At 29.7% G+C, this 25622-nt stretch overlaps 2 protein-coding genes across 2 annotated transcripts in view; one reads left to right on the forward strand and one right to left on the reverse strand.

Moving 5' to 3' along the window:
* LOC136983714 (cilia- and flagella-associated protein 77-like) overlaps positions 1-25622 on the reverse strand; it is a 233549-nt gene that overhangs the window by 94760 nt on the left and 113167 nt on the right. The window lies entirely within an intron of this gene.
* Sec22 (vesicle-trafficking protein SEC22) lies at positions 289-21613 on the forward strand. The gene is made up of 5 exons (XM_067280546.1): positions 289-422; positions 13629-13732; positions 13819-13979; positions 20749-20895; positions 20970-21613. Exons 1-5 carry the CDS (start codon positions 351-353, stop codon positions 21116-21118), a joined length of 633 nt encoding a protein of 210 aa, XP_067136647.1. The 5' UTR covers positions 289-350; the 3' UTR covers positions 21119-21613.

Here is a 25622-nt window from a genome sequence, read left to right on the forward strand (position 1 = left end):
TAAAGACCTCTCCGCAGATCGCCCACGCGTCTTGTGCCATAAACGAACAAAACCAAACCGTATCATAATCGAATAAAATATAAAAATCCAATTATAATTTTAATATATTAATTTTATTGCGATTAAAATTTTAATTCGAAATTAAAAACTTTTTTTTAATTAATATTGAACAAATTTCCATATTTCTCCGACAGGCGGCGACCTTCTCCGTTGGAATGATTGTTTTCGTGTGATACATCCACGTCATACCTAAGTATTTGTCAATAAAAAAATCGTTAGTCGGTTTATTTCATTTTTCTAGAGATTTTTTGACATGACTCTTTGAAATAATTCAAAAACATTCATTCAAAATGGTTCTAACCACGATGATTGCTCGAGTAGGGGACGGTCTGCCCCTCGCTGCCTCGGTCAGTGACGATGAGGTAAGTTTCGGGTTTTTAACCAGGAAATTATTTAAAATTTCATCATTTTTGGCTCCATTTTTATCCAAGATATGTTCAAGATAATGTTTTTAAACCAAAAACCCAGACAGTTTGGTAATATGAAGAAATATATGCTATCAGCTGATAAAAGATAAGAAAATTGCTGAATATTTTCCATAAGGACCAGAATTCACAGACATATTCCTTTCAATATTTGATTCTTTTGTGTCTGGTGTAACATTACAGTGCTGTAATTGTATCTATGGGAAGGAAAATGGATTCCAGATCATATAAAAAGGTCTGGGCTTACATACTGAAACTTTCATGAAAGTTTGGTCAATAAGAAATACTTTTAGGTAATTTGTGTAATGTTATATACGTGGATTCCTCGAAAGTAACTTCTACCATTTAGTCTTTACGTATGATCAAAATATTGCATTGATTTTCGTAATTACAATTACTGTAGTGTAGTTATGTGAAGCATTTATATAGTGTTATATATTCGAAGCATTATATTTGGGAATTTGGATTTTATTGAATATATCTTTACAATTTTTTAAAGTTATAAAGCTGTTTAACGAAGCTTCCTTTTAGTGTGATTGATTAATGAGTTTTTTAATTGACTCATCCTGCAGAATGACAATGTACTCGAATGGAAGTGAGGATCGAGAGCAATCGTTAATGAGATATTCCATTTTTGAGTTATTTACGTCCTTTTGTTTTGGCCAGGATAAAACATTGGTTGTATTTTTTTTGTAATTTCTCTCAACTGTTTGCTTAGGACATACAAATTTTATAATAATAAACAATTCAGTTCTGCTGGTATACCATACTACATCAGTCCTGTGTACTAAATACAGAGCGTTAAAAAAAGGCGTGTGGTAGATAACACATACCATACTGAGTAAAAACAGGTAAAAAACTCAATCATTTCTGAAATATTGACAATTTTGTAAGTATTATGACTGAATTATTTGCTTTATGTGTTGTGTACAATGTAAAAAGAGAGGACACACAATCTTACCAAAACTCCACCTTGATACTTAAAGTTATTTCATATGCCCTGTTATATTTCCATTCATGCTTGATATTTTCTTAGAATTGCAAACACTCAAAATTCTAGGTCTTTCTCAGATTATTTGTCTCAAACAGTTGAATTTTCAGTCTATTTTTACTAAGGTCTTTTTACTCAGTATGGTTTGTCTGTCTATTATATATAAGCTGAATGCTTTCTTCTAACACCCTGTATAAGTTGGCAAATAACTCTGCAATACACTCTCATATAAGAATTTTTAGTCCTCTCTTGTAAAAAGGAAATCGCTAATTTTAAATAGGCTACTTAGGACACTGTTCCAAATGTATTGTAAATTTTCAGTTTTTTGTGAATCATTCAACCTTGTAAGAAGCAAGCTTTGGAGGAATATATCTTGTGAAGAGTTGCTAAACCCATAGTTATATTTTGATTTTTTTCTCTTAGGAATGATCTACAAGTGTTTCCCAAACATTTCTGGACTATCACCCCGTTTTAATGCATATATTTCACTAGTTGCTCCCATAAAATTAGTCAAAATTGTTACATTAAAAATTAAATTTAATAAATTTTTTAAAAATTTATGCAACTTATTTTATAAACAAAACAATAATTGTCCAAATATATCTTAAAGTATTTGATTAATTAATAAAAACTAACATGGAGGATGGACCTGTTGCACTGAGACTAATTTTTAAAGCTGCATCCTTAAATTTGACTTGTGCAGTGGGTTATACAATGAATTCATATTATAAAAAAACGTACGACTCGCCAACCAATTAACCAGTGTGAATAACGTTTAAGTGACGAACATTTTTGTTGCCCCTCCTGGGCACTTCTTCAGGTCTCAACTCATTATTTTAAATAGTATGTTGTCAGATTCATTCAAATAGCACCATACTGTGTGAACCAATTACCATTTACTTCTACAATTGGTAATATTTTTGCAATAAAATTTTTGAATAAAACAATTATGATGAAAGTTTTGTAGATAATACAACAACTCAAAAACTGGGTAATTAAAACTCTAAAAACCTATCGTTCAGCAATTTTAAAAAAAATATGTGCAAATGTTTTTACCTCCCCTCTGCACACGTGTACAGCAATCTCTCATTTCCACCGCTGGTGGATTAGTTTGCCTGATGATGCCCATTCAACACAGGTGAAAATGTTTTCAGGTATTCAAAAAAAAAAGATTGCGGGATTATGGGATTTTTAGAGTTTTAATTTTTAGTTTTGTAGATGATGTTGTATCAGTTAAACTTGTCAAAATGAAAGAATAAGGTTTATTTTGCCAGTGTGTCAGCATTATATAAATCAAAAAGCTCATTGGCATCAAAGTGTGAAGTAAACTGTGAAATTAAAGTACTGTACTAATGATTATGATAAATCTTGTTTTAAAAGAATGAATTATTATATTAATGACAGAAGAGAAGCAGGACATTTTACTCCACTTTTTCATATATATTTTTAAAACTATTATTAATAAGATCATGTTATCACTGAGCTTACAGCTTGTGATAGTTTTATGAGCAACTACAAATTTATCTAATAATTTCATAATGAATTGATCAATTTCTCCAATAGTTAGTTCCATTAATTAGTTTAGTTTGCTCAATTCATACAATTGCAGTTTGTGTATTTTCTCATGATATATACAAAGAAACACACTCTTTTGATACCTTTTATGATTCTTGAAAACTGACTTCACAATGTGTCTGTCTGAAGTTCAATAGTAAAATTTAGAGGTGGCCAATTAATCCGAGGAGGCCAGTAATGCATACCTCTTGAGAAGGAAATTGATTATATCCGATTCCATCTACGAGTAGTGTCGTTGTTGCAACGAATGATTCCACGACAGGCGAAGGAGTCCAGTAGTCGTCGCCGTGAGTTTATTTTACAGAACTATATACAAGAGTTACAATTACGTCGACCAAGAAAACAGTGGTGAGGTGAATGTCTGAACAGACCCAAAAAGTGACCTCACTCCTGACGTCATATAGGTTGGGGATGGTGGTCAAGCTCTGTGTTGCCAACTGCCGCAAATCATTTGCTAATCATTAATTACACTAATTGGCTCCTCTACCAATTAATTCTGTAATAATCAAAGGAATCTGTAAATAATTATTCCATTGGAAAAACACTACTAATTTTTAAATTTAAAATTATTAAATTAACATTAAAAACTGAATGAGATTCAAGGAAACAGTAATTCAGGATGATCATGGTAACATTTCTAGTTCATTAGAAACTGCTAGCTTTTTGCATCTGTGTTTTAAAACAGGAAAAGTTTTAGTTTAGTACTAATAAATTTTTAGAAACATATGTTTTTAATGAATAAGTTTTGATTGCAACCATAGCCAGTCATTACAACTGGCTGATTAGTTTTCAGCCCCGATCTGTCTACTTTTAAAGAAATTTTTTATTTTTTAAACAAGCAGATTGTTCTTACATTGCCTGTTATTTAGTATCATTTGTTAACAACATTGCACTTGAAAGGCTGTCTGATGTGTGGAAATAACTGTGACACAAGTCAATTAATTTATCAATTAATAATGGAAAAATGCAATCAGTAATATTAGTCTTGTGCCTACTTGCTCAAAATCAGTATATAACTGTCAAGTAAATATATTATCCACATTAGAAAAAAAATAGATTAAATTGTTAAAAATGGCTCTATAAAAAGTAAGTTTTAAAAATATTGAAATTTAATGAAATATTTTTAAAAAATACTCAACAACAATTAGTCAGTAGTTAATTGTTATGATTAGACAGTTATACAATCCTAATTCATCATAAATTGGCTAATTCGACACTGGCCCTATCCTTAGTAAGATTCATTTTATTTTTGTCCTCATTGTCTTCTATTGCCCCTTTGGGAATCACTGATCTACAACCTTATCAGGATGCTAATGGTTGCCCAACATAGATAAATCTTGCCCTTGGATCCTGATCTTTATTTTAATTGTGTGTTTCATTTTTTTAATCCAAGATCTTTTAAATAATAATATCATTTTTATGCATAAGAAGATAAGAAAATTCCTTATTTCATATTTTATTACTCATAAATATAGGAACTGATAAATTCTCTTATAATTGGAATAGAGAATGTTTATTGTTTATGAAATTTTTCTTTGATGTTGACTTAAAAAAGTTATAGAAATTGAACATTAAATTTTAAAATTACATATTTAATTTGAAAAAATTTGTCTATTTGGGAAAGAAAAATCCTTTTTTTTAAATTAAAATCTTATGAATAATAGAACTCTGTAATTTGTAAATTGTTTAGTGAATATATAAATTTTGTAAATTAAAATAGTTCTAAAAATAAGTTATAAAACATTGATTTTAGTTTTGTTTGTATGCAATAGTCGTCATCAAGATCAAGCAAAATTACAATTCTACCAATGATGAACTTTTACAGAAATAAACAATGAAAACCAAAATGCCCAGTTTAAAAATGTAAATTTTACAAAAACAAACATTTTCAACTGTTTTAAGCAATTGTCTTCAGGTTACAGAAACATTTCATAAATACAAACTTTGAACAAACATTCAGAAGGCTAGAACAGTGCCTGATTGGATATTGCCGAAGGTGTGATCACAGATGGACATTATTAAAATTGGATTTCAAATAAGAATGTCCATGTTTGTAGAAGTGTGTTACTGTCCTTGTAATTGATGGCCAAATTTTCCTTGTAAAGTTTATTTCCCATTTCATTGTGTATGGCTGATATTGAGTACTTGCTGTTATGCTCCTTGATTATATTGAGATGGTAGCCATGCTGTATAATGATTTTGCTGATGTCATTCAGTTCCACAAACCCTTGATGTTGGAAATGTGTGAAAATGCCACCAGCTTAAACAAGAATGGATTCTTTGACACTACAGGTATGAATAAAAGGTGATATGATGCCTTCCTGTAAACTGATGTGGAGACATGGCCTTCACAAATAGTGAAAGTGATGTAAAGGAAACATGAAGAACTTGCCTGCTCTACACATAGGTGGAGGCAGATTTGAATTAACAAATTGCAGAAAATCATGAAGGTTTGGTTTGCAGTGCCATATGATAAGATCATTAGCAACATGTCTGGAGAACAGAGCAATGTTTTCAAACAGACAAAAAAATTTTATTTTCTAGTTGGCAAATTACAAGTTCATACAGTGTTCCAGATATAGGGCTTCCCATAGGGACTCCTCTGCTAAGAAGGTAAGCTACAATTGAAAAATCCTTCAAATTGAAAAAACAAGGAGTGGTAGACCAGGTCAACAATGTTGGAATATGCTTTACCAGGTTAATTTTTAAATTTGTTATTTTTGTGTGGCAGTGATGGAACATTTTGTTTTTAATATATATTCAGATTGTTGTAACAATTAAGTATTTTTGCACTTTGGATAATAGATGTGGATTTGTTCATGACAGGACAGAGTTGGTTGCCTGGTTTGTACTCCTTATCAAAAGTGAAAGTGGTGACCAGTAAAATCCTAGGAGTGACTGGAGCTGTCAGATGCATTATAACCATGGGTAAGGTGCATTCTTGTGAATAGAATAACTTACTGACAAGACATACTTAAGAATGCCTTGTCAGTAAGTTATCAGACAGGAAGAGCACTAAGGTGTCTTTAGCAAGTGCCTGATGCATGGTTAACACATCCATGCCAGTTATGATAATTCCTAAGATTTTTGCTTTTGTTATGGTGCACAAACCAGGCAACCAACTCCATCCCATTGGAGACAAATCCATGTCTCCTATTATTCAAATTGAAAAAATACTTAATTACTAAGTCAATAACAATCTGGTTAACTACCATTGAATGGTAAAGGATTCAGTACATTTGGTGGACTGCCTACAACACCTAAGGCATATGTCATCATTTGCAATTTTGAATAGCTAAGTAATAAAAATATATAGTCCAGGAACGAAATAGGACAGATATTTATTAATTACTTTTAATAGAAAGAAGGGGGACATAAAAATGTGACATTGGGATCACAAGGAGAGGTTTGGCAAAGAGATGAAAGAAACACAGAGAGGATTTACGGAAGGATGTAGGATACACAGTACTTAACAAGTGCTGTGCATCCTACATCTTTCTGTAAATCCTTAACATGGTAATGTATTATAGAATCAACAAGTGGTACTAAGGTTATGTGAACAGTTAGGAGAAAGGAGGATATTTTAGTAACAAAGAAGTTAAGAACTTAAGAAAAAAGTCTGAGAAGAGATATTAAAGGTATGTTAATGGTAATTGTCAGTATGGAAGTGACTAGTACAGAGGAATTAATGAGATGGATATTGGAATACTTAAATGGCAGTAAACATAAACATGATCTGAATGATTTTGGAAAGTTGTATAGGAAATGCTACTGGAAATTAAGATGCTAATGTTTTAGTAGTATTATTTTGATATATTGGGCATTCAATAAGTATTCAGAACCTATTTTGAGATATCTGAACTCTGATGATGGATGAAAAGTATTTGAAAGTGCTTGTAGAAAAATTGGTTGATTCTATGTTAAGCAGAAAGTTATGATAAAATGGGAAGTATTGATAGGATTTGACATATTAGAAAGAATTTATTTTAGTACCATACATAAGTTAATATATTTTAAAATGAAAACTATAATTAATAAGAAACAAAGAAACTTAATGCAAATAGAAAATTTCTATTTCTTTGGTCTATTCACTATGATTCACTGATTTCATCACATATGATCTTTGTTTTTCGTTATAAAAGAAAATTGAGACTAGATAAATCTACAAAACCTGAATTTGTTAGCTTCATTTTCTAAGGAAAATCGAATTATAGTGGTTATGTATGAATTTATTTTTTATTTATTAATATGATTGGAGATATGTTAATTTTATACAGATCTTCAAAGGACACACAATGAGCCATAATTTACAGCTACAATTAACTTGGAAGTGACATATAATGATAATTAAATTTTTCTATTGTTGTGTACTTAATGATTAGTTAAGTATCATGATTGTGTAACTGTGAGGGAAACTTCCTATTTAAACAATTGAATATCAATATTACAATCAGAAAGATTGAATTTCTAATTAAAAGAGAATCTTGAGATTGATAAAGTCCCTCAGCATAAACTCATAATGGCCAAATAAGTCTAAAGACCGGATTATTCATGGGCTAGAATTAAGCTAATTTTTTTAAAATTATGATCATCATCTTTGGTCTGTAGGTAGATGATTAAGTTGCCATCTTGTCCTGAAATGAATAAGATTATTTAATTAAAATTTAAACTTGATTAATATAGATTTGATATGATGTGACTTTGAGAAGGTCAAATCCTATTAGATTTGCTTGCAGTCCATTGTCAATTGAATTTGTCAAAACTTCTAATTGTGAGATTGAAGACACAATCTTATGCTTAAAGACTTTGTGGCTATTCTGCAGAGATATTTTATATATATGACGTAAAAGGCATAACATGTAGATTATATTTGAGAGAAAATTCGTAATTATCTAGTTTTTATTTTGAAAGAAAATTCAATGGAAAGTAATTTCTAAATGTTTGTCAGCCTAGCATGATCGATCAATGTTATGATTACATCCCTGCAAGGTCCTTCACCATCCAATAAAAACAACCTACATATTTACAGTTCATGTAAAATGCAAGATTTCAAAATGTTACTATTACCAACCAACAGTTCTGCAAAGACAAAATAAGCAAACCAATAAAAAATTACTTGAAAGAGAAATGTAACAGTGGTACACTCCAGCAGGCATATTAGTATCTTACTAAAAGATCCAAATTTACATAGTTAACATCTCATTACTGGAGTAAATATAAATATGATGGATGATACAGCTTTATTTTATTTAACAATTACAATATTTTTATTATTTATACACTTATTATAAATAATGGAATATAAGTTAAATCAGTGTTTAAGTTAACTAATTAATATATATTAAGGAGAAGAATGCCATTAAATAGGTATTTATTGTAATATTTAGCAAATATTGCAATATTGTCACTAAAAATGAGCTTAACAGTGATGATAATCCAGTTTCAATAACAAGATTTTATTTATCCTTATTTCATTAACTTAATCCTTATATTTTTAACTTATTTTTTTGCTGATAAAATATGACAATACATAATTATTTAGTCCAGATTAAAATTTCAACTTGCAGAAATGATGATAAAACATAAACAAATTTTAATTCAAAAGTTTATTCTGTTTAAGATTTTAAAATTTTTGTTAAACATTATAAATCTTAAAATGTAGCAAGCGAATTAAAAACAAGCAATTATTTATTGTGACATCGTCGCAATGCTGGCGGAAATTTTTAATCATATTTTTCATTTATTTAATTTATAAAAATCTATGCTCTCCACCTCAAATTAGTAGTGGCTTGACCCTGTGCATTATACTTTTCCTTTAACAATAGAGTCTTGCTGTTGATCTGTATAACACACGGAATTTTTGGGGGAAATTTTAAAATTGAAATAACACGACTTTGGGTTTGCGTCGGAACCTCATATGTAGTTAATCGGGTTAGCTCCTGCTCCTAAGGTTTCCAATCTGGTCTCATCTTTCATCTATCTAACTCTGTTTGCAAGATTAAGGAAAGACGGACGAACAACAGTGGGAATTTATAGGTCTACAATTTTTTCAAATTGCAGCCCAAAAAGCACTTTTCCTTGATGAAAACCTCAATATTTCAATAATACCACTATTAAAATTACACAAATAATTATACATTGGTAAGATTGAAATGGTTGCATAACCCAGTTTAGCTCAGAGACCATTAAATAATACAACACAGATAATCTAAAAGTTAATAGTTACTTTGACTTTTATTCTTCAAAGCATCATCAGATTATATTCAATACAAGAGGTCAAACGAGATATATTATTCTACATTTGACCTCTTGTACTGAATATAATCTAATGACACTGAATAATAAAAGCAAAAGTACTTATTAATTTTTGATTTATTTGTATAACTGAATAGTACAAATTAGTAGAGTCTATGTAGTATGGTGATATCTTCTAAATTAATTGGTCTGGAAGTGAAGATTAGACATAGGTGTAGGTAGCATAATTAGCAACACACATCTGAATAGTAAGCAGGGGGACACTAATCTCATTTGGGATTGATCTTTTCTTTCAGAATGTTCTAAGTTAATTACAAAATGGCAACTTAACCATCTAGCTTTAGTATAAATTATGTAAAAATGATTAAAAAATGCCGTAGTATTGTATGATTTTACTGTGTTGGGCTTTTGGTTTTTTCAATGAAATTAAATGTCTGCAAATCTGAGTGTGTATCAAGAGTACTCTCAGATTTATAGCCAATACTTAAAACACATATTAATGTCTTGAATTAAAGCTTTTAAGGGTTTTTTTCTCAAGTTCAAAAATACGGAATCATAGACGTAATTTTTTAAAATAAGTCTTAATTTACACAAATAAATTTCAGTTTTGTAAATTATTTTTTATTTAATTGTCTTACAATTAATTCATGAATTTTTTCTATTTATTTATTGTTTTTGTGAATCATTGAATATGTTTTCTTAAATCTAAAGCAGTATGAATGTATTTATTTAATTTGTTGATTCCTGAGGTTAGTTAAAAGTTAAAAATCTTTATTTTTTGCTCTTTCCACCTTGTGGGCACTTAAGAGATGGCTTTTTTTTTTAATCCATACCCATACTAAACCCACAATGACAACTACTGTTGTATAGAGTGAGCTATAGACTATGTTCTTTCAAATATTTATATAAGTTGCATACAATACAACCAGACCCTGAATCAATTAATTATTAACCTTCATACAAGCAGCTGACAAACTGTTCATCTTTAAGCCAAAATTTAATAATCAATGAATTAAAATTAGCTTGATATAATCCGGTTTAAGCTTGCATTTAATTTTATGTAATTTAATACGAATTGTATAACAAAAATTATAACTGACTCAACATAGTGTCTAATTAACTCCACGATTGATTTTTCCTTATACAAAGTTTTCCTGTTTGAAAAAATATATAAAAATGACAATGCTTACAAGGGAAAGAATAAGCAGTTTAGAATAATATGTTATGAAAATAGGAAAATTATCTAACTTATTAAATATTCATCCACCATGTGTTTATATAGTTGCTATAGAAATAGTTCTTTATTGTACTTGGCAAAAGCATTCACAATGAGCAACCTTGAACCACGTAAGCTGGTAAATATTTACAGTCTACCGAACAAACATTTTGTATTGACGTTTAAGGAGATGCCGACCAGAAAGCTTTCTACATTTCTCAAATTATTTTATTAATAATTTGGGAAATGTGAGATCCTTTACGATAATTTAATGTCCAAAAACTATTACAATAAAAAAAAAAATATGATAAAATCATGCATTTTTATCAAAAAATGTAAGAATTCCTTGTAGATTTGAGTAAAAATATGAAACGAAAAATACTTTTGCAAGTTTTTAAATTTTTATCTGGATCTGTAATTCTTTCAAGAAATGACATTTTTATCTTTTATAGTTTAATAAACAGTTTTATGCCGATAATAAAGACTGGGATAATATGGGGAATTAATATTTTGCAGTTTTGTACACAAAGTATTTATTTGTTCGTTATGTCTTGTCGTCGTCAATATCTCTTGTTTAGATTTAATAAAATGAACACACATTCAAGTTTTGATACTTAAATAAGATAAATTCTTATGCAGTGGGGTCCGGTTATTATAATCACGGATAATGTTATCGATTGGCCGCTGTTATCATAATCGGTAATCTCCAAAACACTCTATATAAAATCAGTTAAAAGTAATCCATCTGTTGTTATCAGTTATGATAATTACACTTTAGGACAACTGAATTCTTAGAAAATTTGTATTAAATTGACCCTTTCTTCGGACTTACTTTTAAACAAAGCATGCCTTTTATCTTTTATATACTGTAAGGACATGAAAAGAATTTTTAGAAAATACATGTCCTGTAGATCTTGAAACGTATCTTTGGGGATGGACATTCCTGTCACAATATCTCTAGTTTAATTTTGCGATGTGTTGAGTTAAAAACAGTTGTTTAGAAGTAATATAGAAGAATGTAGTGTATATAAATGTGTAATATTGTATCAAGTGTACAGTTTGTGATAAATATAAATTGTACACATTCATACTGTAATTTTTTCTAATGAGTTCAATAATGAAAATTTTTTATCCTCTGTGTAATGTTATCAGCCAGTTATTGTCATAAAAAATTGATAACAACAATCAAAATTGATCATAATAAGCAGATTCCAATGTAATTACATTAAAAGTTTATTTACACTCTTCATTTTTAAATTATACAATTCTTAAGCATAGAGCACTATTTTTCTCAAAAAAAAAAAAATAGTAGCCCCTTGTTGTATTGCTGATGTTGGGAGACAAACCAAATGGGCAATTTATCAGATGATATGATATAACTGATGTATATATTCATCTGTTTTGTCTATTTTCTATCTCTGTGCCAACTTGCTTTTCGGTAAGATGTGAAAGTTTCATTCAGTGATAGCTTTGATGGCAACTGATTTTTAAAAAAATTATTGGCTAAAGTACTTTGTTATAAAAGTGCAATACATTTGAATGAGCAATATAATGAGTTGCAATATAACAACAGCTTAATGTGTGAAAATTCTCTGCTTTGTTTTACTTATCTAGTTGTGTGTTCTTTGTTGTGCTTAGCACCTGTGTTTTTTTGAAAATTATTAGAATAAACTGATGATATTAATGAGTGTAGTATAAAAACAATCATCCCAATATCATTTCTTCTTTTTTTCCACTTATTCCAAAGCTTAGAGGGTGGCTGTCGTGATGAGTGCTCTCTCTGTTTCTCATTGAAGTTAGTCCTGAGTGAGTAGCATTACTTTATTAGTGTTAGTAAGGGCATATGGCCTCAAAAATTTCTGACCTCGGTTTATATTGATCTTAACAAAATTTCACATGTACACAATCAATATTTCTTGTTTTCAGTAAACAGTACAGTCTTGGTAATCTGACATATGTAGGACTAGAACATGGAAACATGGATACACCAACAACTACCGAAATATATTGGGCTATTATATCATGATTATTTTAAATTAATTACTAAATAATTTAGAATAATTACAATAGCCCGATATAATCCGGTAGTTGTTGGCATATTACATATGTACTGTACATTCGGTTTGTAGTTGTTGGTTTAAGTATTATTGAATTAAGGAGCTTGCCAGATAATTGGAAATAAGATGAACTCAATGGTCTATTCATTTGGAAAGAATCCATTTGTTTATTTGCATGATATTAGTAAATTGTAGTAATCAAAAAAATATATATAGAATATCAAGTAATGTAAACAATTTAACACACAAACAAATTTGACAGTATGGCAATAACTATTAACGATACAGCAACTTGAACTACTTATCAAAACATCCAAGCATGATGCCATTGCCTGTACTATGATAGAGTTTAGTATTTTTGGTGGGAAATTTCAGTGGACTGATTTTTATATTTATACAGTATTGTGTTATAAATATAGCTAGGAGATTTAGTCATTAAAAAAAAATCATGTAAATGATTATGAAAATTTACATGAGTAATAATTTTTATAACTATTTATATGACTTTTAGTGTCTAGTTTGAGCATTCAAGCTTGGGCTTGATATTGTGCCATGTTTAGTGGTAAGATGTTCAAATTCAATGGGAATTGGAGTTTGAACTAGCGGGAAGCTTGTCTATTACTCGGCAACAATGCCAGTAATACCCGAGAATCAACTAGTGTCAGATTACTAGAAAAGTCAGACTAGCAAGTGGCTGGATTCCTGAGATTGTACCATAGTTCAATTTTTTCTAATTTTTCATGTATAATTGAATTTGAACGATATTTGCAAATCAGTTTGTGGTTCAATTTATATTTTTATCTTTTCATTAAAATAATTTTAAACTCTATAAGAATAATGGATAGTACTGTACACTACATACCAAAACTTATTTCATATGTTTAAAAAGGAATGTTGTGTTTATATTTTTAATTTGGATTTTACTGTTTATAACAAATTGTTTGAAATAATTAGTAGAGTACAATGAATCATTAGTCATTATTTATTTAGTATGAGTAATGTGTGATATCTTTTTTAAATAAAATTAAATTTTCTCAATTTTTTTACAGGATGGTAAATTAGAATATCAAAATCAAGCAAAATTATTGTTTAAGAAATTAAACCAAAATTCTCCACCTCGTTGCAGCATAGAAACCGGTCCCTATTTTTTTCAGTAAGGAAATAATATTTGTATCGATCTAAATTAACCTTTCGTTTTTCTCGGAAAACATTAAAAATATCCGTGTTTTTAATTTGCAGTTATATTATTGAAAATAATGTGTGTTATTTGGTATTGTGTGCTCAGTCTTATCCGAAACGGCTTGCGTTTTCGTACCTGGAAGACCTACACAATGAATTTCAGAGTCAGTATGGCGAAAAGGTAGCCACGGTCAATCGACCCTACTTCTTTATCGAATTTGGTACGTAAAAAATTACTATTTTATTCTAATTTTGCTTTTTGGCTTTAGTTTACGATATCACTAATCTGTTGTCTTTAATTGGATTTTTTAAATTTTGTTAATATGTTTAAAAATAGATAAGTTATTTATTGATTATTATTCTGTACTTACTAACAAAAATATTATATTGAATTACTATTGTATGATATTTCTATATATGTTAATAATCAAATGGTTTATTTGGATTGTTATTGGACTATAATATGACCAATTAATTATTAAAGTACTAAGTATCAATAATACCGTATAGATGCATAACCGATAACATCTGCACGGTACACTCTGGTACCACACGATAACATTGCATACCGTGCAATGTTATCGTGTGGTACCATTCCGACAGCCACTAGGTTTGATTATTTCTCTGAGCCAATCTTTTCTTCCAGAATATTCTAAATTAAATTTATTTATTTCTAATGATTAAATTTAATATAAGATAACAGCATATTTGCCCATCCACATTACTTTGTTTTATAATAATTAATCAGCCATTTTATATCCAATAAGAATCTAGATGTATCATTTCATTAGCAGGACCTCCTGTGTAAAGGTATTTGATGCCCTGGGCAAAGAAACCCACCCACCAGTGGCTGAGCGATTCTGTCACTAAACACTGGGAGTTCAGTCGCGGATTTGCGCCGCGCTCGGACAGACTGGCCACGTGGAGTTTTCCGGGTTTTCTCCACATTTGTAACACCCGAATAAGGGCCAGTTTCACTTACAAGACCTCCCAGAAGGCATTTTCCCTCGTGTAACATCATGCCCAGAGAAGGCAACGGGAAACCACTCTGGATGTAACTTCCCATAGGATACACCTCTGTGCTTGCGCCAGGTGTTTGCCAATGTCAGGAATCTGATATGGCATACAAAGAAGGCAAAGAAAATTTAGGCACCCCTATACTTTATATATATATATATATATATATAGTGTGTGTGTGTTATCATACACAAATACACACACATTTATAAAAATAATATTATGAACATTAAAATGTAATTAAATGTAAAATGTAAAAAATGTTTTATTAATATTGATACATTTGTATACATATGTGATTACCTCTAATACTCTAATATCTGTATAGCAAGAAAATTATTGCATCTTAGATACAAAAATTTTGAAAAATTCTGTTTTGAACTTGCTGCAGATATTTGCAATGCCACAAAAATTGTCAGAGCAATAAACACATTTGAAACACTATTTTCTGAATTATTTTTGCATGTGTGTGAGAGGAGACATCTAATGAAGTATTTTCTGGAATTTGCCTTACTATTATTTGTGACAATATGCAAATTAAATTAAAATACTAAACGTATTTATTTAATATTAAATTAAGCAGTATTTTGCTAGAATTAAAAAAAATCAAAAAGACAGGTCTTAAATTTTTGTCTTACCATGTATAAAAGAATAAGTATTGAAAAATGTTACACATACTTGAAATCTATAATCTGCCAATCATACGAGTCTAACATTACACTCTAGCAAACTGGAAGCATTGCTATTATTTCTTTTGCACTTCCAAGATTTAGTCAAAGATTTAAAGTACTTCCAGCACAGTTTGAGTTAAAAGTATATTGTAGTTTACAACATAAATTTTGGGAATAGTTATATATTTATTAAATATTTTCCTAAATACTTTTATGCTTATAGTTGTTTGAGATGAAAATTATTTCTATTCCACATGATAAAAAAGGCCAGTATATCTGATTCTGTTACAGCGAAGTTCTATTTTGTCTTTAAAAAAATTAAGAAAGTAAATTTTAAAAGTAATTCCTTAATTAAAATTTTTACATTTTGTAATTTTTTTTATCCCAAGTATCCTTGCAATTGGCACAATTAATTTGAAAATATTCTTTTTTATAAACATGTCTACATTACATAATTTAAAAATAGCCGAGGGTGAGTGGGTTTGCAGATACTTGTTACGGTACATTACAAAGGGATGGGTGCTTACATAAACATAATGTAATGCTAGAATCTCTATCTTTGGAAACAGAATGATTCAATTTTGTCTCCAGAGTTGCATAGCAAACTATACTGTTTATCACTACTTTGCATATAATTAACAAAATAACCTAATGCTTGGTGTCCTTACTACGTTATATTCTATTGTACAATTAAGGATATTGATCCAGGATGTGTGTTAAATAATTTTGGGGATGAGTATGTGTGACACTTTGATGAAGGGGTGGGATCATAACTGAAAAGTGTAAAAATAGCATTATGTAATTTGTGAATGATTCCATATTCTGGTTCCTAAAGATCCTTATTTAACCATAACAAAAACAAATACAAATTCCATTTCCTTAGAAACAAAAGAATTTATTACACTTGTATATCATGTATATATTAGTGGCATGATTGCCTTACACCTTCTAGCTGATTATTCTTTATTGAAGTTTCTTATTACTTAGTTACTTAGTCAATATATGTAAAAAAAAAATAAATTGTGACATAAAGTAGAATTTTGAAACTTTGGGATTGCATAGTCTTCAGTAGTCAGGAGCAGAGTCCCTAGTATATACAGGGGGTGATCGGTTAATGAACATAATCCATTACAAGGCTTTATTTGCTATCCGAATTGTTCGTTAACCGATTATCGATTTACCATAGGTTTTTTGGGAATTTGATTAATTCGTTCTGGAAACTCCAAAAAATAAAAAATATATACTTTCTTACTACATTTTTATTTATACGTAATAATAAGAATACATATACATATATATATATATATACAGCAGTCTTGCATTTTTATTGGTCGTTTTTTTTCCATTTGTGGGGGTTAAAGAATCTGTCTAATGTTGATTGCTTTTCTCTCTTCTTCATGATTTTTAGGAAGTAATTAATAGCATTGTAATTGTAGAGATCCCCAATAAATTTTTATGTAACTTATAATATATATATTATATATATATATATATATATATACACATATACACTATATACACACTAGATTGTTTTTAATTAAATCCTTGTTCTTAAGTTGTTTAAATAGAGATGTTATTAAAGTCATTCCTTTTTAAGATTTTTACAATATCTCAAATTTAATAATCCTAAAAAGAGGATTAATGCCGATATCTGCTATTAAACATCTTTTGAAGAAGAAAACATATTTTGCCGAGTTTCTTGGTGTTCTTCATTCAAGAGTTCTTGGCGTTCTGCGTTCTTCATATTAACACAAAAAAAAAATTGTTCAAACTTCAAAAACTTTTTAAAACATTTATGATGGCAAAAAACTGTTTATCGGATGTTCATGATAGAGTCATCTTGCACATGTTAAATATTTGAATATGTACCTTTAAATCATTTTTGAGTTAGCCCTTCCTTTTGGGTATTTCTGGATTCACCACTCCTGAAGATGGACAGAAAATTCAAACACTGAGCAAAAATTTCTCATAATGCCAGAGTGAAGAATACTTATTATATTTGTCAACTTGGACATAAATTATTAATAGGAGTGTTAAACTGGTGTAAGTATTATCGCAAAATTGAGCAAAAGTTCTCAAAGAAAACAGACTTTCTTTATTGAGCCTCCTGTACACATACTTTTCTTTACAACTGTGTTTCGGGCTATCACGGCCCTCTTCAGCAGGGTTACAATGGCTATTAGTTTTAACTATAAATACATTGTATAAATTAAATTTTAAAACGTTATTAACGTTTTAAAATTTAATTTATACAATGTATTTATAGTTAAAACTAATAGCCATTGTAACCCTGCTGAAGAGGGCCGTGATAGCCCGAAACACAGTTGTAAAGAAAAGTATGTGTACAGGAGGCTCAATAAAGAAAGTCTGTTTTCTTTGAGAACTTTTGCTCAATTTTGTGATAATACTTACACCAGTTTAACACTCCTATTAATAATTTATGTCCAAGTTGACAAATATAATAAGTATTGAAATAAGGACAATAAGGCAATGATAATTATCCAGAGTAAAGAAGTTTGAATTGGATTTACTTTAAAAAGTGTGATGACCAATATTTATTTCTTCAAAACCAATAAACTAAATTCACCATTTATAATTTCTAAATGTATTTTTGAAAGCTGCATGTAGAATTAGCTTAAATACTACAAAAAATGCTTTGTCGAGTTTTTGGCAAACGTTCAGAATACGATCCAATTGGTTTTGCAATGACCACTTACACTAGTGCACAAGAGAAAGAAATTCTGTATAGCACTTCAGTCTTGTAGCCAGGGGGGTAAAACTGAAAAATTCTGACTAATATTTTTCTCTTTTCTGGCCAGCACTGTGCCTATTGGCAACAGACCGAAGCAAAAGCATATATTATATATACTGCATTTGGATGCCACCGACTAAGCCAAGTGATCCTGGCCACCTCACAGCTCCATAACACTCCACTTTTATAGAATACACAAATTTTCTTTTTTTCCTTTCTAAGCATAAGAATTACTTTCAATAAATTCTTATGTAACTTGAATATATATATATATATATAGATTATATGTTACAGTCAAAACCCGTTTTTAGTTAGAACGTGTTTTAACTAGTTGAAACTAGTTCGTACTGGATGTCTTTGTTAAAACCCGTTTTGTCTAGTTAAAACTAGTTTTAACTCAAATTAATTTTTGACTAGCAGTAAATTCTAGTTTTAACTAGACAAAACGGGTTTTGTCTAGTTAATTTACTGCTGTACATGTTTTGATTTTAGATAAAACTAGTTTTAACTTTTAACATTAGTTAAAACTAATTTTAGCTACATAAATATGTTTGGGGGAAATAAATAAAGTTGTGTAGTGATTCGGGGAAAGATGCCTAACATTTTGCTTATGAAGGAAATTATAGCGATAATTTGGGTTTTGGAGGCCTCTAATGAAAATATCATATTCTTGAGCATGTTTTTCAAATAAAACTTTGGAGTATATGAAAAATAATTGTATTGTGTTTGCAATGACGACTTTTTTACTGTCTGGTATTTTAGGCATCTCACCCCAAGTATCCGGGTGAGATGCCAAATGCCATTAGGGTAAGATAACAAATATAATTGCATAAAATTAATTTTTTAATATCTTAACCAAATTTAATTTATTGCATACGTAGTACAAAGTACTTCATAGTAAGTGTAACAGCACAGTATAAGTATTGTTAAGTTTCCGCCCGTTCTAACGTGCTCTATAGCTAGCTGAAAGCTCTTTTCAGTCCTAAAACCTTTTTGAGAAGTCCTTATATAATTTCTATGCATATCCTGCAATAAAATGAGAAAACAAAAATTTATTAAAAATAGGCATGTTACCCCAAGAAAAATGTGGTACCTTTCCCATTTGTTGGGGTAAGATGCTTGGCGGAGTCATGTGTTCTAGCGTGTCCGATCGGGATTGGCGGTAGCTCACAATGGAAACTTTAGAACCTTAACTACATCACACATTGTTTTTTCGCAATTTTTAATAAATTCTATTTTAACTTTTAGTTTTAAAATGATTCTAGAAACATTTCACAACAAAAACTTCGTTCTTATCTTGCTTTTGTTCTTCTCGGATGTAGAAAATGAGGTAACGGTAGCCAACTACAGCTTTCCACACTCAATATTGGCCCAACGATTCATCATACAAACACGTGACAATATCTGACATCACTGTTTGAAAATATCAAAAAGTAGGTATCTTCCCCGAATTACTCTATATGTTGCAGTCAAAACCAGTTTTTAGTTAGAATGCATTTTAACTAGTTGAAACTAGTTCATACTGGATATCTTTGTTATAACTAAAATTTACTGCTAGTCAAAAATGAATTTCAGTTAAAACTAATCTTAACTAGACAAAACAGGTTTTAACAAAGACATCCAGTATAAACTAGTTAGAATGCGTTTTAACTAAAAAGGGTTTTGACTGTAACATATACACTATATACACACTAGATTGTTTTTAATTAAATTCTTATACTTAAGTTGTTTAAATAGAGATGTTATTAAAGTCATTCCTTTTTAAGATTTTACATCATCTCAAATTTAATAATTTTTACAGAACTGAATGTTATCCTAAAGACATGTTTCCTTATCTATATGAATTTTTAAAGAAGTTGATACTTTTGACTAATATTGGAAAAAGTAGGCTATTTTCACATACATCAGATAGTCCATCTTTATAAATTAGTGTGATATAATATGCAAATTTAATGCAAACATATATCAAGTTGGTCAAACATGCTTATTTGTTATCTTGATTTTGAAAAGAAGGCTTTGAGCCTAAATATTAGTCTGTACTTTAATCTAAAGATGCTACCGGTCACAATGAATTGATAACAGAATTTCTGTCTGCAATTTTTAATTTAGAACGATCGACCGACTTGATATATTGCAACATAATCTCGTCCTGCATGTTGCGGCAGCAATACCTACAAGATAATGGAAAAAAACCATTAATAAATAGAGATTATCCAAATGTAATAAAATTAATTACATTTTGATCTAATAAATTTTTCTGCACGATTAGGATGTTGCCATCTGTCGAGAATTTTAACTTTTGAAATAAGATTATCAATAGATGGCAGCATTAGTATTTATAATGGCGTCTTTGTTGTATAGTATCACTTTAAAAATTTTGAGTTATATTATTTGTAGTGATTTTTACTATATAAATATAAATAATAATTTATTTTTTAGTTTAAATTCATACAAAATGTCAATTAGGGCTAATTTTAAAAATAGAAATTAATCTTGGATCCACCGAACTGGTTTAAATGCCACGAGATGACATTCTTTTTATTTCCGTAGATAATTACATTCAGAAAACCAAGAAGTCCTACACGGACGCCCGAGCGCGCCGGAACCTGTCCCACCTGAATGTCGAACTGCAGGACGTCCAGAGGATAATGATACAGAATATTGACGACGTTCTGCAGAGAGGAGCGGCACTGTCGGGTCGGTAGTGTTCAAAATCAAACGTCGCACCTTCACCCGCTCGTCAATTAATCCATCTCTCTCTTAATTTTCAGAACTCGACAACAAAGCGAGCAACCTGTCGATCTTGTCTCAGAAATATAAGAAAGAGAGCCACTATTTGAATTTGAAATCGACGTATGCCAAAGTAGCGGCCGTGGGAGTCATAGTTTTTGTATGTTTCCTATATTTTTGGGTACTCTGAAAGAAGTTTTTTCCCTTTCCTCAACCAGAGCAGCATTTCAAAAGAAAGAATGAGTTGTTATTTCAGTTATATATATAAATATTTTCCATAAAAATGTATAAAAAGTTTTTGTTTGTTCTGAGTAAGTTTATATCTTTTCACTTCCTTAAAAAAAAAAAAATGTAAGCCTTTTTATTCACAAATCCACTATCTGAGATACATACTATAAATGAATAATTCATATTAAAAATTCTTTGGAAGGAAAAAATTAGTCTGTTTAAATTGAAATTACATAATCCGTAGAAAATTCGTTGGCAAATTTAATGTAACGGTTTGGATATTTTATCGAGAATCCTCCTCGTAGAACTTTTTTCAAACTATACTTAGCTCACCTGCAACGACGCCACGATTCTTGAATTTCCTTTGCCGAATGCTGTCTCTCGGAAACATTCCGACGACATATCGGTTGCAGAAATAATTGTATTTTCTAATAAAATAAATTGTTTCTTAATTGCATTTACAGTTATTAAATCAATAAAGTTAACAACAAAAAAAATTATGCATTTAAATAACAGCCTAAAACCAATGGCAAACCTTTTTTGAAGATGTTTGAGAAATGCTTACAAATTTTACTTAGAGTTCCCCCGACATAGATTAAAAAACTAATGCAATTATAACTAAAACAAATATTTAGTGGGAAACAGAGACAAAAGAATTAAATACCAGCCTATGTCCTTACTGTATTCAATTTTAATTATATCATTGTCTATGTTGGACTTAGTGTATTAATAGGACTTATTCAGAAAAAACAAAATCTTTATTTTTCATCTGGTTTTTACATCTGTACACACTATTTTTATGTTTTGGACCTTAAGACCCCTCTTCAGCAGGTTTACAATTACAATATTCTATAACTTATTATAACAATTTTAGAACCTGACAATAATGTGTAAAATTTATTAAATTCCTTACAGGTTCCTTGTTTTCTATTAACATTACATTTATATATATAAATTATCCATAAAAAAATTTTTAACATTTTTATTATCTTTTAAAGGAATTTGCCTGTATAAAAATAAATACTTATTTAAAATTAAAAGGTTTGTTAAATTTAACTTTAATCGCTTATCCACCACTTTGTATTCTATCACTGTCGGATAAACTTTTCCCCTTTAAATACCTTTCTACCCATTACTCCCTTTATAAATGATACTATTTCATGATTGGTGAATCTCTTTGTCCTAGGTTGTTATTAATTTTATTGTTTTGCCTTTTTATATAAATATGTTTGAATAACTGTCTTTTAAAACTATTTCTTTCTTTTTACTTTACAGTATTTAAATCCATCTCTAAATGTTCTGTTACTGATGAATTTGCATAATTTACTTTAATTGCTCTAATATGTTCTTTTATACATATTTTAAGTTTTCTTTTTGTCTCACCTACATATGTTCTTTTGTTCACAATTACAGTAGAGCATCGATTATCCGATCCCCGATTAACTGACTTATTGGTTAACCGACCGCGTTCTAGTCGGCAAATTCAAATGTCTGCTAGTGATGTGGTGCTACAATATTTGGTTATGTCTTGGCTACTTTAATATTATTTTTGTTAAATTTTTGCATGTTTTAGCTGGCAGCACTGGCTCGACCATGAAAGGGAGGCTAGTATTTAAACCAGGCCTAATACACTATACTAATAATGTATTTTTTCATACTTTTCGGTTATCCGACCAACCCCAGTCCCCAATTGAGTCGGATAATCGATGCTCTACTGTACAATCAAAAGAACATACCACTCCTTTTTCTTCTATCATTTCAATATTTATTATTATTTCTAGAATATAAATATTTTTTAAATAAATCATTTTTTTCCAGTATTAAATTTATTTTATCACATAACATTTTCTTTACTCTAAATTATATTCCTAAATTATTTGAAAATTTCACAATAATTAATACTATTTTTCTTTTCTGTTTCTATTTCAAACTGTATATTTGCTTTAATTTAATTCTTTGTTTCTGAATTGTCAAATATAATATAGTTTACATACCTATTATAAAATTGAATTCCTTTTATATTTCTTGATTTTTCATCTAATGGTATCATATATAGGCCTGAGATTGGCAGAAATATTTATGTTCCCATCAGTATTCCTTCTATTTGAGTGTAATATTTTTCATCAAACTGAAAATAATTATTTTTCATTACTATTGTATATAAATTAATTATACATTGTGGAGCATTGTTACAGAATATTGTTATTGTAAACCTGCGGAACAGAGCCTTAAGGTCCAAAACATGAAAACAGTGTACAGGTGAAAAACCAGGTGAAAAATAAACACTTGGTGATGTTTCTTATTCAGAAAAAACAAAACAATTGCCTAAACAATTGGGCTATAATTCTGCTAATTTAAATAATTAATACAAAGTAATTTGCTACTAGAGGTAGACGTTAGGGGTCATCTCTTAACTAAATTAATAATTATAATTTTAATACTTTATTAAATAATTTAGAACCATCTGAAAGAAAAGAACTGACCTGGGACAAAGGCTTGAACTCGCAGCCTCAATTACCATTCGGTGCACCACCCGGACCCCAAGTAAGAATTTGCTTGGGGTCCGGGTGAATAAGACTTCCTCTATTTGCCAAAACTGAAACAATACCAGTATAATAAGTGACTATTAATATACTCAGTCCAACATAGATAATGATATAATTAAAATTGAAGCCAGTATTTATTTGATGGTAATTTTTCTGTCTGAGATTCACAATTAGTGGCCTTTAAGCATTCCCGTTACACACAAAATTTTGAAATTATAAAATATTTGATAAACGTTCAACATGCATACCCCGAAATCATAGTGTAGGTCACGGGTTCACTCGTCACCGAGTTAAGGGTGGGACGAGTGGGATTTACATAGAACGAAGATTCACAAAAACAAAAAAAATCATAAATTTAATTATACATAAACAAACCTTTAAACCATTAATTATTTAACATAACAACAGATGGCGACACTGCCTAGTTGTAGCAATAAATTATTTGAATTATTAAATACCTTATCAGTCTAATATTAAAAATGCATCATAATTTCAGCATTATTTACTAATGTTCAACATATTAAAAGGTAAAACTTAACTAACATTTATTTATAACATACAATAGGTTTAAAAAGAAATTATTCTAAGGGTAGCGTTGGTTTTATAACATATGAATGTAATAATGCAACTAAATTACGCAATCAAATGCATTTTATCGTCTTGAATTATCGAGAGAGAGAGGGGAGGGACTTAAATGCGTCCCACTTAAATCTTTGTTTACCGAATTGTTTTTCCTTGACCTAAATTCTAACCTTGCTTCCGGGACTTTAATTTTATGTTTCTCTTGAAAAGTGATTAGCTAATTCAAAGAATTGAACAAAATAATAGCATTTTAAGACACGTACAAAAATTAAAGAAAATATATTACCGGATAAGACGACAATAGTTTTTTCTGTTTCTCGGAATAAATTTAATAGAGCTTAACTAGAGTGTCGTCGACTATTGCTAGGTAAAATTTTACTATAACTAAATATCTACCGAAATAATAACTCGAGTCGTCTTTCCGAGAACCAATGATAATGGATTCCACTTAAAAATTTACTTGGGGTTCCTCTAAGAAACCCATTTCTTTGAAGTTATAAATCAACGTATCGTCCCGAATATTTTCGAACCAGCCAAGTCTTGGAAACTTGTTACCAAGCGCTATTATTTTTTACTCCAGTTAAGTAAAATTTGTGAACAATTGAAATTTTTTTATTTTGAACATTAAATATCTTGTAAACAGCCAAACATATCCAAAAGTCAGATTATTTTACATTAGAATTAAGTTGTTAAAACTGTCCTATTAACTAATAATTATTAATCTTATGCAATTAATACCAAATTCTGCAACTTCTGTAGCATTTTATATATAATTAGTTTAATTGGCATGTAAGCTGATGTGTGTGTTAATGAATAATAATAGCAAGTGATATATTAATATAACCTCACTGAAGCAATATAAAGCATAAAATAGAATAGTCAGTTGTCGTTTATCTATTAGAAATGTTCCTTTCTATTCGCTCCGTATCTGATTATTAATATTTTTTGATGCTAAAAACAATTCTCCGAAGAGTTTAAAGGAAAGGCTAAAAATATCAAGTTACTTCATCAGTTTAAACAAATAACAAAATTTCAGAATTCATATTAAAATAAATGTTTAAAACATTTTAAAATCATTATATGGGGTGCTTCAAAAAATATTAATATGTACAGAAAAAGTGTGCAGTCACTGCAAATAGGGGTAGCGGGGTCGCACTTTTCCGTGAACTCTACAGAGTTTGGTCGTGACTTCTTATATGCATGCCAGAGAGTTAGGCAGAGAATGACCCGCCAACTTAAGTTTCTTCCGTTTCCTAAATACCCCGTACGACGAGATTTTCTTCAACACATTTTGCTAATTAATTCTTTCCTAGAGGAATTTTAAGTATTAAGTAATTC

Source organism: Centruroides vittatus, unplaced genomic scaffold (genome assembly GCF_030686945.1).
Source record: "Centruroides vittatus isolate TY-2023 unplaced genomic scaffold, ASM3068694v2 contig_884, whole genome shotgun sequence".
Taxonomy (NCBI): domain Eukaryota; kingdom Metazoa; phylum Arthropoda; class Arachnida; order Scorpiones; family Buthidae; genus Centruroides; species Centruroides vittatus.

Excerpts from the sequence above, each read along its gene's own strand:
- Sec22 (XM_067280546.1), top strand. The coding sequence starts at position 351 with ATGGTTCTAACCACGATGATTGCTCGAGTAGGGGACGGTCTGCCCCTC. Across the intron at positions 423-13,628 it reads CCTCGGTCAGTGACGATGAG|GATGGTAAATTAGAATATCA; the intron begins GTAAGTTTCGGG and ends ATTTTTTTACAG. Across the intron at positions 13,980-20,748 it reads CTACTTCTTTATCGAATTTG|ATAATTACATTCAGAAAACC; the intron begins GTACGTAAAAAA and ends TTATTTCCGTAG.